Genomic DNA, 13,633 nt, shown 5'->3' on the forward strand with positions numbered 1-13,633 from the left:
CATACAACCACCAGAAACGTCAAACCATTTATACAAACTATCCTTATTTTTGACAGAATTACACATACTCTTTCAAAAAATGTCAACATCGATCATTACAAAACTACTTTTGTTTTTTTACTATTAAAAATAATTTTATAATTATACAAAAAATATATACAAATAATTCGTATAAATAAATCAAAGATCATGAATGTGAAGATAATCATCCCCAAATTTCTGACAATTAGTGAAGGTAGCTGTGGTTAAATTTCTTGAAATCATGATGCATCAACATTGATAGCAAGTAATACCAACATTTGCTCAAACAACTTTTTGGGGTGAAAGTTGAAACTATTGGCTAAGAGCTCAAATCTTATCACACGACAGCTGCGAAGCATTAAGACAAGCACATGGCCAACACAATTTCGGGTTATTTCATATTTGATTGAACGTGTCTTGTTTTGCTTTTTTTTTTTTTTAATTATGATATATATCATATTCAAATTAAATAAATATTATGAATTTGAATTTTATTGTCATTCATTTATTAATAAAAAAAAATCTATACCTGTGGGTTAAAATATTAATATTAAATAATTATCTTTTTCATCCATTTAAATTTTTAGATGAGTTGATTAAATAACATAAATGGCAAGTGAAATTTCTACTTCTCATTCTGTTTTAGCAATTGTCATTTGTACGTAAATTGAGCAGGTTTGGCAGCTTTGTCCTACAACAAGTCATCTCATTATTTTAAGGGTAAATTACATTTTTGTCCATTGATGTTGGGACAAAATACATAAATACTCTGTCTTTTTGTAAACTTAGAGCCACATCCTTTGAATTATAGTTGTAATTACAATTACGTTCTTTATTCAAAACTAAAGCTCATGCAAACGGGCTTATGTAATATTGAAAATGAGCAAATTATCCTTTTATAAAAAATAAATAGCAATTTATCCTCATGTATTTTAAAGAATGAAGCAATTTATCTCCCTGTCTAAGAAGGTAAATTGCTTCAATTTGAAAAACATATAGAGGTGAAATCGCTATATTTTGAAAAATATAAAGGGATAAATTATTATTTTATTTTTTATAATGGGATTGTTTGTCTATTTTCTATAACACAGGTAGATGGGTTGCAATTTACTCCACACAAACACTCCATGAAAAAACATTAGGGTGTCCATGTAATTTATCAAAAGATAACAAATATTTGTATAATTGGACATAACTTGAGGGGTGTTTATGTAATTTACTCTTATTTTGGATTGTGGGTTTTGATGGTTTTTATGTATACATGCACGTGTGCGTAGTTTGCTGCCCACTTGTCTTACAACTTCTTCAAGTCTTTCCAGACGGAGTCCAATGACTTAGAGTTGCATGCATATGAGAGACAACGTTAGTTCTTTCATGCTGATGTTACTTTATAGGGGAAAAAGAATTTTATTTTTCGTTCACTAATTTATATTCGATATTTTTTTAGTTCTATAGATTCTAAAAGATAGTCTTTTTTTTTTAAAAAAGAAAAATCTCATTTTCAACATTTTACCAATTTTCGTTAGGAAATTAACGTAAAAAAGTGTAACATGGCCATTTCTCTCCATACCAAAAAGATAATCACCACGTGACTTGCAAGTGGTTTTTACCGTCAATTTTCTAATAGGAGTTGACAGGAAAATTAAAAATGAGTTTTTTACGAGTTATGATATTATTTTAAAAATCCCATAAGCAATGGTATTGAATACTGCTTATTTTATGAGTTATGATATTATTTTAAAAATATCATTATTTTTTAGCTGTTAGGGATCATTTATGTAGTTATGCAAAAAATAAGAATAATTTATTTAAATAAATGATAGATAATGGGCGTAAATATAATTATTCTTAACAATGATTCCAACTTAACCTCGATAATATTCCTAGTGATGATAGTCAGAATTGATGCAGAAGTGATTGCTTCTTGATGTATCATTTTTCGAAACTTTCAAGTCCCTTTTAGTGATTTAATTCCAAAATACCTTATCTGTGAAAATTTTAGTACGATCACGTGTTCCTAATTAGGGATCAAAAGAGTAAAAGATTGAAGGAAAATTGAATCTGATTCGGATTTTGTTGTGGATGATTAAAAGCAGTAAAAGAATTTGGCATTTTCTTACACGCTCAATCTGAATTTAGTGGGTGTTTGGCTAAGTTGATAAACTCTCAAAACAATTGACAAAATTTTATTTTAAAGAGCTTATAACATTAAAAAAATTAGATGTTTTGGATCGTATAAGTTTTTTAATCTAACAATTATAATTTTGTTAGTGTTTCGTTTTTGTCCTTCATATAATTCATGTTTTTTTACCTCCATCAGATTGTTTGTAATAAAAGTACAGAGAAAAATATGAATACATATCTTAACGAGAATAGTAAGCATAAATTAGATCTCACAACATTTAGAAAAATCGAGCAATCATCATAACTTAATCGAAAAATAAGAAAATTAGCCTAACATGCTAATAGAAGAATACACTAATGAGAAGTGAAATTCCGTTAACAATTTGGCAATGTATTAAAACTAGAGAGACGTAAAGAGATAGAATGAAAGAATAATAGATGGTTTAATAGGTGTGAGGTGCTTCCCTATTCATACTATTAGCACCTCATGGATCTAGACATTAAAGAGGGGTAGGTACATAATTGTTTCTAAGAAAATTAACAAATCAATCCCTTGCATTAAGCAAGTCTTCAAAATCAATCAGCAATCATTCCTTTTTCCTTAGCAAAATTCTCTCCTTTTCTTTTCTTTCCTTAGCAAAAGTTGGGTTTGGGCTGCAGAAATAAACCAAGTGTGCTCATGAACTCTTGAGGGCCCAAAATAATTAAGGAGGCCCAAATAGAAGCCCGACCCGTATTTTTCAAAATCGTCCGCTGGTGCGGGTCACAAGGAAACGGCAAAAATAGTAAATTAGTACTATACTAGCCGTTATCAATTTTCATCAATTTCAAAAAATAGAAAGAAATAGAGATATAGAAACCCCTGGGTAATAGTCTCAGGAGCTCTCTTCCCTATCCATTTTTGTAAAAATTCTCCTGAAAGGAATTTGCTCATACAAGTCAAAAAGAAAAGAGTAATCACGTGCTATTTTCTTGATCGCAGTCTTGAAATCTTGGGTTTCCTCCGGTCAATGTTGCCGCTGATTTTCAAGAATTTTGAGGGTGTCTTCTGAATGTAAGAGGATAGTTTCTTGATCTTTTTCTCGGGGATTGATGCATTGTTTTTACGTTTCTGCTTTTTCTTGCTCTTGTTCTTCTTCTTATTTGAGTAGCTGTTAGTCTGAGATTGTTTGAGTGTTGAAGTGTTTGGTTAATTTCCTGAATTTGAATCTATGTTGCATTGTTGGTAAAGAAATTCGGTGTTCCTGGAAAACGGGTTGCATTTTTTATACACCTCCTCGCGGTTTTATTTTTTATTTTTTTTCTTTTAGAGGAACCAAACATGGGAAAGTTGGTGTTCTCTGTTTTTTGTTCTTTTAGTGAAAATGGTTTTTAACTGTTTCCTCTTGATTGTTATAAATTTAGAATCTTGATTCTGTGGAATCATCTGGGTCTTGTCATTTTTGTGACAATAACTTAGTTTTGATAATCATCTGTTTTTTGGTTTTGATTCCGTGAAGAGCGATCGTGTTTGCTCAAGATGACGATAGGGACACCAGTGACACCGTCATCAAAGATCAAGAGGACAACACCGGCATGTACTCCTGGCGGTCCAAAAGTACGAGAGGAGAATATTTTAGTGACTGTTCGGATAAGGCCACTGAGTTCAAAAGAACTAGCTGCTTATGATCTTGTTGCGTGGGATGTCACTGATGAAAATATCATTGTTTCGAAGAATCTATATCATGAGAGGCATGGAGGACTTTATAAATTTGGTATGTTAATACTAGTTCACTTATCATAAATTTGTGCCCGACCATAAAATTACTCATTCATGATAATTGGAAATTCAGATAAGGTTTTTGATCCAACTTGCTCCACACAAAAAGTTTATGAAGAAGGCGCCCGAGATGTTGCTTTATCTGCTCTTAGTGGAATTAATGGTAAACGATAGATGGTGTATTTTGATTAAAGAAAGCAGTTTTGTAAAATAAGACTTTACTCTACACATTTGGTTGCCCTTATTAGCTTTCAATATTTCGTCTTCAGCGACAATCTTCGCATACGGGCAGACTAGTAGTGGGAAGACATTCACCATGAGGGGCGTGGCGGAAAATGCTGTTAAGGACATTTATAATCACATCAAATTTGTAAGATATATTGATCTAAGGATCAATATGAGACTATTTGTGGGTGTATTAACAATTTGGTTGTCAAGTCTGAAAATATTGTTTTGTTTTCTGACAGACTCCAGAGAGAGAATTTTTGCTCAAGTTCTCTGCTTTAGAGATCTACAATGAAACTGTTGTAGATCTCCTGAACAGGGACTCGGGCCCGCTTCGTCTGTTGGATGATCCTGAGGTGACAACACTAATATTTGCATATAGAATCATCTCGCTAGATTTGTATCTTAAATTCTCCATACGCGTGCAGAGAGGAACTATTGTGGATAAGTTAACTGAAGAGGTTGTCAAAGGTGATCAACATTTGAGGCACCTAATAAGTATTTGTGAAGGTATGCAAGAGCCAAATTCTGTAATTCGTTTATTTCTCTAACTTAGGCTTCTTCTTGGATACATTTATTCCACTATTTATCGTTCCACTGTCGCTGAGAGTAATATATTTGCTGCTGTCCAAATTCATATGCTTGCAGCGCAAAGGCAGGTGGGTGAAACTGCTCTGAATGATAAAAGCTCAAGATCACATCAGATAATTAGGCTGGTACGTTTAAATTGTTTGACCCCAGAAATTTGTATCATACTGGTGTATGATGATTGACTAGATAATGTCAAATGTCGGTGCCGTGATTTATCTGAATTTACAACATATTTCCCTCTATATTTCCAGAAGTTTATCTCATTATTATGATTTTCTGTCCAAGTGATTAGCAGTATACTTAATCCATTTCAATCTTAACTGATTAAATTGTTTTATCTATTATAATATCCCACTGCTATGTATTACTCCCAGGATGTGCTTTAAATTACTGTACGTGGCAGCTTTCAGTCACTCACAGTCCCCATCATCTTTTCTTGTGCCAATTTCTTTCACAGACATTATAACTAGAATGGATTCATCAATTTCCAGAATTCCGTTGAACGTAGTATTTAAATTTTGTCGATAAACAGTGAGTTATCTGAACATTGCTTCTGCAATTGCTGTATTTTGTTTGTTTCTTACTATTATAAATATTGAACAGTTTAGTCAGCTTATAGGAATACATGTTGTTCTGATCTGACTGTTAGACATTAATTTCGTAATCTATTTCATGTAGTATATGAAAGGTTACTGAGCAACGAGTAAGATTTGTGTATTCTATCCTGTTTTAACACCTTTTGTTTTCCAGACCATTGAGAGTAGTCTCCGAGAAGACTCGGAGTGCGTGAAATCCTTTTTAGCAAGTTTGGTGCGTACATTTTTTACCCTTACTCCAGATTGTTTAGTTTCTTGTGAGCATTGTTGGATCATTTAATATTAAATAGCAGTACTATTACAGAATCTTGTGGATCTTGCTGGGAGTGAGCGTGCCACTCAAGCAAATACAGGTGGTACAAGGTTGAAGGAGGGGAGCCATATCAACCGAAGCCTGCTAACATTGACAACCGTAATCAGAAAGCTAAGGTGTGCATGTTTACAGCTCTAAGCAGCATATATAAAGTGTGATTTGAGATTGAAAGAAAATGCATCATAAACACAATCAAATATTAGTTTCAGAAAAGTTTCATCCAAGTACTTAAAGTGTTATTCTTGCATGCGCATGATTCACTAGACTGTATGTGAATTGTCTATGCTGCATCAGTTCTACCTTTTGATAAGAGTATGTCGACAGAATGCAACTGCAGCAGGAACTGAGGGACGAACAGACATGACACCTTTCTGTTTGTTTGGTTTGCAGTGATGGAAAGCGAAGTGGTCATATTCCCTACAGGAATTCAAAACTCACGAGGATATTGCAGACTTCACTTGGTGGAAATGCACGAACAGCAATTATTTGCACTATGAGTCCTGCTTTGAGCCATGTCGAGCAATCAAGAAACACGCTTCTATTCGCAACAAGTGCGAAGGAAGTTACAAATAGTGCCCGGGTGAACATGGTATTGACAAAAACTGCCCAACTCACGCGAAGTGCATTTTCTCGTTGCCCATTGTAAAACAAATTTAACTTAGCTGCATACTGTGGTTAACATCTCTTGTCCTTCGGAGTCTTCTCATGAATCATTCTGAGGCATTGACTATATTACTAATCAAATTAATATTTTATATTACGAATGAAATTTTGGCTATATATCATTGAGCACTATTAAAGGGTAGCTATGACTGCAGGACTGATTTCATATTCACAAATTTAAATCAGTGTCTTCTGATCGTTAATCTCATTTATACGCAGTTTCTCTTATCTGATAGGTCATTTGGACATGGTCAAATTTAAATCTGTTGCAAGTATTTCAAATATAAGTTCAATTGTTCATTATTGTCCTGCATCTTCTGGGATAGAAGTATTGTCCAAGCTATGAGCCATCTTGAAATTTTAGGTTGTTGAAAAGAAGCAACTGGTAAAGCAATTGCAAGAGGAAGTTGCCAGACTTGAGGCAGAGCTCCGAAGTCCCGAGCCATCTGACTCTTCATGTTTAAGGTCTTTGCTGAGGGAAAAGGAACTGAAAATCCAGCAGGTATTATAAGCTTCATACTTTAAGAAACTTTAAGGAACAAATGTTTAAGGTCTTTGCTGAGGAAAAGGAACTGAAAATCCAGCAGGTATTATAAGCTTCATACTTTAAGAAACTTTAAGGAACAAATGTTTAAGGTCTTTGCTGAGGAAAAGGAACTGAAAATCCAGCAGGTATTATAAGCTTCATACTTTAAGAAACTTTAAGGAACAATTTGAGAAATTTCGCCTGAAATTTTTCCCAAAGAAATAAAAAATTAGTGTAGATTCAGTGAAAGCAAATTCGTTGCTCTTAAGCTCATTTTCTCATATCCATTACAATGAGTTTCTATTCGACCGATATCAAACCCCTTGAAATGTATGGGTCCTGATCACTCTTTTACATGCAGATGGAGACAGAGATTAACGAGCTGAAACGCCAAAGAGACATTGCACAATCTCAGCTTGAGTTGGAAAGAAGCTCTCACAAGGAACAAAAGGTATGCCTATATGTAGAGCTGTGCGCTCTCTCTCTCTATCCACATCTGCATGAATGTATCTCACCCTCTCTATCCACATCTGCATGAATGTATCTCACCGTATCTATGTGATCATTATATCCACCCCCCCCCCCCGGGGTGCACATGCTTCTCTGTGTTATATTTTGTTCATATTTCAGGCTTCAGATCATCATGGTCCTTCGTGTCAAGCCGTTAAGCGTCTCTCTTTCACCACTGAGAATGACTCGCTTACTCGCAAATGTGATTCAAAAGTCAAGACGAGAAAGATGGGGAGAAAAGCAGCAGCTTCTTCAGGAATGTTGGTCAATGAAATAAGAAAGCTGGAGATGAGGCAAAGACAGCTTGGTGAAGAAGCAAACCGTGCGTTAGAGCTACTTCACAAGGAGGTTGCTTCTCAGAGACTTGGGAGTCAGGATACTGCCGAGACAATTGCAAAGATGCTGTCAGAAATCAAAGTCATGCATGCAACAAGTTGTAGTTCAGAAGAAGTTCAGATAAAAGGTAAACCTACCTTGAGAGAAGAGATTGCTCGTTTGAACTCCCAGGAAGGCAACATCATAGTTTTAGAAGAGAAGCTTGAGAATGTTCAGAGATCCATAGAAAAATTAGTTATGCATCTTCCAACTGGTGGCGACACTCCTGAGGTAAAGACTTCCTCGAAAAAGAAAAAGGGCCTCCCATTCAGCTTGAGCAATACAGCCAACATGCCGAATTTAATACGATCTCCTTGCTCCACGTTGTCTTCTTCTCACAAATTAGTAGAACACGAAATTGAAAATAGAGCCCCAGAGAGGAACAATGTTATTTCTGGTCTTGAAGCAATTGCCCGGCAAAAGAGGACACCTAATGGTATAGAAAGTTGTAGTATCTCAACAAGGGAGAATAGCCCTGCACAAAAGCAATCAAGCTCTATAAATATGAGGAAAATGCAGAAGATGTTTAAGAAGGCCGCTGAGGATAACATTCAAAGCATTAAGGCTTATGTTACAGAGCTGAAAGAACGGGTTGCGAAGCTACAATACCAAAAACAACTTCTTGTTTGCCAGGTAAGATTCTGTTAAGCATTTCCCTTCTATATTATGATTGATAAATCTCAACATGATGTGGTTCGACATCTAGTCATCCCTTTTTTTTAAAAAGTTTTCATATTGTCAATAAAGTAAAACTTACTTACTTGAAATTTAAGTTTTACGGGACAATGCTCAATAATCAGTCATAATACATTGCTTCGTGGATGAGCGATTTGGACAATTGCGCATTTGTTGTTACTGCTTGTCAAATCTTTACAATTTGCTTTCGTCATAGCTGAGTGGTCTGATTGTCTTAGGTGTTGGAGCTGGAGGAGGCCAATGAGGCTTCAAGTAGCGATGAGGCCGAGATAATCGATCAACCTCACATGCCATGGAGTGTAGTGTTCGAGGATCAACGGAAGGAGATCATAATGTTGTGGCACGTCTGCCACGTCTCAATTGTACACCGCACTCAGTTTTACTTGTTATTTAGAGGAGATCCTTCTGATCAGATATACATGGAAGTTGAACTCAGAAGGTTGAAATGGTTGGAACAGCACCTGGATGAGGTCGGCAACGCCAGCCCCGCCCTCTTAGGCGACGACCCTCCTGGCTCAGTATCGTCAAGGTACATTCAAATTTCTCTACAGATCAATACTTTCCGTTCTCTTTGAACCTCTTTGTATGATCACCTACCATCTGTTGCTCTATTTGAATCCAGCATCAAGGCCCTTAAACAGGAGAGGGAGTATCTAGCAAAGAGAGTGAGCTCAAAACTGACGACGGAAGAAAGAGAGCTTCTGTACCTGAAATGGGACATTCCACCTGAGGGGAAACAGAGGAGGAGACTGCAACTTGTGAACAAACTGTGGACCGATCCTCTGAATATGGAACATGTGAAGGAAAGTGCAGAAGTGGTGGCTAAGCTTGTGGGGTTTTGTGAGTCGACGCAGCCCGTTTCAAGGGAGATGTTTGAGCTCAACTTTGTACCTCTTAGTGACAAGAAGACATGGATGGGTTGGAACTTGATATCCAACCTTCTACATTTGTAAGCACACTGGTGAATATAGTGAAACATGATAGCTTTGTTTTGATGATGCTACGGGGTGTTCAACAAAATTGTCGGGCAGCCCCAATCAATCGGTCCAACCTAAACCGTACCGCAAGTAATGGACTAAGGATGGATTGGGTTGATTTTGAGCTAGTAAAAGAAGATCATATTATGATGATTGTTGGGTTGGGTTGGATTTGGCTTGAACTTTCAAAAAATCTCAAAATTGACTGGGGCTAAAAAAATTACCCAAGTTAGTCCAATTTATGTCACGTACACCCTGATATGATGCCTAATGGTGGTGTTCTCCACGCTTTAGCACCCGGTGCAATGGCAATCACCAGTTTAACCTGGGGGTGGTGATTTAGCAGCAATGGGCAGCAAAGTGGCTTTGTACCTATTCCGCTAGGAACCGTGGATTTTTTGGTACATCATACCCATGCACTTACGATTCATTTGTATCTATGGGGTATTAGGCATCAAAAATTTGGATTTTTATAGACAAGGAAGAATAAGAAATTTCCTACCCACCCATTGCGTGAATTTACCTCCTATCCAGTTACTTCATTCTTTGAAGTTTTCTTATGGCAATTAATGCAAATAAAATAAACCAATGTGTCAGAATAACTTTATTTAAACTAAAATGTGAATTCTAGCTTAAAAAACTACTAACTTCAGCTCTAAATTTCACTAATAACAGCTGTATTTGTATTACTAGTGCTTTGATTTAAATATTTTTATATCTATTGTCGAGTGTAAAATTTATGTGAAATATATTTTTATTTTTGAATAAATTACATGTATATATTTTGATTTCAGCATCCATCTAAAAATAAATTCATTTCATTAGCATTCATTAAGTTTTTCATCCAATTTGAATTAACCAAGATAGCCTTTTGAGTTATAAACTATAATTTTATATATTTTTTTTATAATGTTCTATAATATTTTATATATGAACTAGTATGCCTTATGGATTATCTACTTTACTCATCCTCAGTTTTTTTTTACATATTTTTAAATGTTTTTCCAAAAAAAAAATAAAAAAATAACAAAGATAAAATAATGATACATCTCGAATTTCAGGGACTATATAATTATTTTCTTTTAAGAAGGATATTGGTATTTTTGCAAACGAAGGACTGTTTATAATTATTACAAATTTTAGAGGGGTTTAGCTAAATATATTTATTTATCCCTGCTATAAATTCATATTATTTTATTTTATTGGCAACAATATAATGAAAAATTGAAATATTTGAACTAGAAGACCATATCGAGGAGAAGGGTGTATTAGTCTTTTTGCTGCTACTCTATAATACATCATATCCTAAAAGCCCCTACCCAAAAAAAAAGGCCCCACCTTGCAACTGTACTAATCCTTTTAAGTTACCAAATCAAATTTCCCCAATTCCTAATTTAGGGTTATACACAGAGATGGGAAGAGAGATGAGCAATGCGGCGACGAATCAGAACCAGCAGTCGTCGCTGTCGCACACGGTGGAGCAGCTAGTCGCTGTGAATCCCTACAACCCCGACATCCTGCCCGATCTCGAAAACTACGTTAACGAGCAAGTAAGCTCGTGTTTTCGTCTCTAGGTTTTCGTATCTGAAAATTCGCGTATTTTAGTTTTAGTTTTTATTTTCTGATATGGGATTCTTTTCTTTTCGTATTAAAAAATGGGAACTCTTTTAATGTGTAATTGTAGGTGTCGTCGCAGACCTACAGTTTGAATGCAAATCTTTGCCTTGTGCGTCTTTACCAGGTAACTTTTTATAATGTCGTTTAACTGAAATTTGTTTTCTGTTTGATGTGTTTCACTGTCAGTAATATTTTGATTATTGAAATTGTAAAGTATTATGTGTTTTTGAAAAAATGCAGTTTGAGCCGGAGAGAATGAGCACCCAGATTGTCGCCCGCATTTTGATCAAGGTACTACCTGAAGGATATAAAAACACATAAAGTTGTCTCCTTTCTTGTTTTTCCTCTTTTTTTAGTTAGTTTATCTGATAGCTCATGTTGTATTACTTTCTGCAGGCTCTAATGGCAATGCCAGCACCTGATTTCAGCCTTTGCCTCTTTTTAATACCTGAAAGAGTAGTATGTGATTGTTCTTGAATCTAAAATCTAATATCTATTACTTACCAGCAGCCACATATGCCTCAAGCTTTTCATTTTCAACTGAATTGGCTGAATTGGCTTGGGATAAGACAAATGCTTCCATTTCAGTATGAAGTGCCATGCTACAAAAAAGTCATGATTGTTTGCAAATGAGGTCAGGAAACCATTTCCCAAGTGCTAAATAGCTCCCAATAATGTGTTGCTGAGCTGTTGCCTTTAGAAAGACATTCGAATCCCTGGAGACTGCTTAGAGTGATCTAGTGAAGTTCATTTACTTGTAAACCAGAAACCTGTAAGTGTTGTCATTGGTTCCTGTTTTATAACAGTGAGGATGAGCAGTTCAAATCCACTGCTAGCTAGTTGAGAATGGGGACCCCAAGAAGCACATAGGAAATCTCATATCACTAATAGACAACTAAGGGACTTATAATATGCCATTCAGATCTTTTCTCCTATATTATGTGTTCTTTGTGAACCAAGATGCTGTCTCTTGTTTGTGGTCCAGATTGTACGCTGTTCTGTGTTCCTTTTGCGTCTAGTATTCTCTTCAAACTATTGTTGCACATATTGTGGACTTCCATAATTACTTAGTAGTCTTCTGAACTTTTCATGTAATTGCTCCCTATTTGTATTTGCATTCATTGAGAATTAGGTTAAGCCATTGATATTTTGATTTATTCTAATTGGTTGACTCTTCTTTCTCTTCTCTGGCCAGCAAATGGAGGAACAATTTAAGACTCTCATTGTTCTCTCGCACTACTTGGAGGTACTTTTGGCACCTTCTCACTTTTGTTGCTGTTATAGAACAATGATCTCATCATGTCCCTCTATCTTCCTATACAGACTGCTAGATTCCGTCAGTTTTGGGATGAAGCTGCTAAGAGCCGCCACATATTAGAGGTTGTACCAGGTATGTGGAATTGAGAGCCATTTGGGTGTTCTTGTCCATGTCGCGTTAAATTTATGAACTTCTGCCCCCCTTTCTTCCCTCTCTCTCTGTCTTTGGGGCGGCGGGTTGGGGGGGTCACACATGGGAACAGAACCAGTTGTGAGTATGGATAGATTTGACTGCTATAACATTTATAATTTAGAACAGTGTAAGAAAGACTTCCTAATATGCTCTCTACTTATCCTAGTGGTATATTGACCAGTAGTATCTTTACTAGGGACCTGCAATCAGAGCGTGAGTTAACACCGTCTGATCTGGTCATTATATGTTAGGTAAATTCTATATTGCTTCTTACTTACTTTTGACCAGAATTGTTTACTGTACTTGTACAAGATATGAAGTTAACACCTACAACTACAGACAATTTGGTCTAGTTATGCTTCATCCAGTATACTATCATAATCCTAATACAATTTATTTTACACAAGGACTTCAGTTTATGATATTGTCCTATGTCTTCTGTTTCTCTGTAGAACAGGAATTCTTACCCCATTATATCTGTGTACCTGGTATCTTTATTCTCTTCTTTTTGTTGTTCCTGAGGTCCCTATTCTCAACGCCCACATGTTAACTAACAGGTACGTGTGAATTGTACAGGTTTTGAACAAGCAATTCAAGCATATGCCGTTCATGTCCTTTCGCTAACATACCAAAAAGTTCCGAGGTCCATTCTTGCTGAGGTATGGCATTATTCCTAGAATTATCTTTTTTACCAATGTGAAAATCACCAAATTCAGGTGTAGTTTAAATTCTTAATTCATACTCTGAGCTACTAGACGAATTGAAGTTTTTAAGTGTTTCTAGTTGATGAATTATTTCTCAGGCCATCAATATTGAAGGCCCATCTCTGGATAAGTTCCTCGACCACCAAATTGCCAACTCTGGTTGGGCTATTGAGAAGAATCAGGAGAGGGGCCAACTCATCATCCTCCCTCCTAATGAATTCAACCATCCCGAGCTTAAGAAAAGCACAGCAGATGGCATTCAATTGGAGCATGTTGCTCGAATCTTCCCCATTCTTGGTTGACCTCTGCGAACAATGGAACTTAGTTAATATTTTCACTTTCTTCTTCTCCTTTTTTTTTCCTCTATGCGTGATGATAGGATCAATATCCTATTGAGTGTTATGTTTCTGCTCCTCCCAACTACATCTCTTTTGAGCATGCCATTATTCATTGGTGTGTGTGATCGCCACTTATGGGGCTTCAGAA

The 13,633-nt window shown here is 35.8% G+C and overlaps 2 protein-coding genes and 1 long non-coding RNA gene across 4 annotated transcripts; 2 read left to right on the forward strand and 1 right to left on the reverse strand.

Annotated features, from left to right (window-relative positions):
• Positions 1 to 2,983: 2,983 nt before the first annotated feature.
• On the forward strand, positions 2,984 to 9,529 carry TES (ATP binding microtubule motor family protein). 2 transcript variants are annotated; one of them, XM_088880657.1, is made up of 15 exons: positions 2,984 to 3,199; positions 3,645 to 3,899; positions 3,978 to 4,067; positions 4,174 to 4,274; positions 4,372 to 4,485; positions 4,558 to 4,639; positions 4,778 to 4,845; positions 5,471 to 5,530; positions 5,621 to 5,745; positions 6,020 to 6,218; positions 6,657 to 6,794; positions 7,180 to 7,269; positions 7,449 to 8,336; positions 8,618 to 8,928; positions 9,022 to 9,529. In XM_088880657.1, the coding sequence occupies exons 2-15, from the start codon at positions 3,665 to 3,667 to the stop codon at positions 9,350 to 9,352; spliced, it is 2,832 nt and encodes a 943-aa protein (XP_088736783.1). In that variant the 5' UTR covers positions 2,984 to 3,199; positions 3,645 to 3,664; the 3' UTR covers positions 9,353 to 9,529. The 2 variants fall into 2 exon arrangements, with proteins under 2 accessions (XP_088736783.1, XP_088736782.1); XM_088880656.1 differs by having other exon boundaries at positions 4,372 to 4,639.
• On the reverse strand, positions 7,570 to 8,624 carry LOC110011974 (uncharacterized). Its single transcript, XR_002287061.2, has 3 exons — positions 8,465 to 8,624; positions 7,802 to 8,178; positions 7,570 to 7,707 (listed from the first exon to the last, which is right to left on the reverse strand). It is a non-coding gene; the product is annotated as an uncharacterized LOC110011974 (long non-coding RNA).
• Positions 9,530 to 10,701: 1,172 nt separating the features above from the next.
• Positions 10,702 to 13,567, forward strand: LOC105161962 (eukaryotic translation initiation factor 3 subunit K). Its single transcript, XM_011079848.3, has 8 exons — positions 10,702 to 10,926; positions 11,061 to 11,117; positions 11,234 to 11,284; positions 11,390 to 11,452; positions 12,189 to 12,239; positions 12,317 to 12,383; positions 13,020 to 13,102; positions 13,246 to 13,567. The coding sequence occupies exons 1-8, from the start codon at positions 10,789 to 10,791 to the stop codon at positions 13,447 to 13,449; spliced, it is 714 nt and encodes a 237-aa protein (XP_011078150.1). The 5' UTR covers positions 10,702 to 10,788; the 3' UTR covers positions 13,450 to 13,567.
• The last annotated feature ends 66 nt before the right edge of the window (positions 13,568 to 13,633 follow it).

The sequence above is a fragment of the Sesamum indicum genome, linkage group LG5, assembly GCF_026168435.1.
Source record: "Sesamum indicum cultivar Baizhima isolate 11 linkage group LG5, ASM2616843v1, whole genome shotgun sequence".
NCBI lineage: Eukaryota > Viridiplantae > Streptophyta > Magnoliopsida > Lamiales > Pedaliaceae > Sesamum > Sesamum indicum.

Excerpts from the sequence above, each read along its gene's own strand:
- TES (XM_088880656.1), top strand. The coding sequence starts at position 3,665 with ATGACGATAGGGACACCAGTGACACCGTCATCAAAGATCAAGAGGACA. Across the intron at positions 5,531-5,620 it reads AATCCTTTTTAGCAAGTTTG|AATCTTGTGGATCTTGCTGG; the intron begins GTGCGTACATTT and ends GTACTATTACAG. Across the intron at positions 6,219-6,656 it reads ATAGTGCCCGGGTGAACATG|GTTGTTGAAAAGAAGCAACT; the intron begins GTATTGACAAAA and ends TTGAAATTTTAG.
- LOC105161962 (XM_011079848.3), top strand. The coding sequence starts at position 10,789 with ATGGGAAGAGAGATGAGCAATGCGGCGACGAATCAGAACCAGCAGTCG. Across the intron at positions 10,927-11,060 it reads AAAACTACGTTAACGAGCAA|GTGTCGTCGCAGACCTACAG; the intron begins GTAAGCTCGTGT and ends GTGTAATTGTAG. Across the intron at positions 11,453-12,188 it reads TTTTAATACCTGAAAGAGTA|CAAATGGAGGAACAATTTAA; the intron begins GTATGTGATTGT and ends TTCTCTGGCCAG.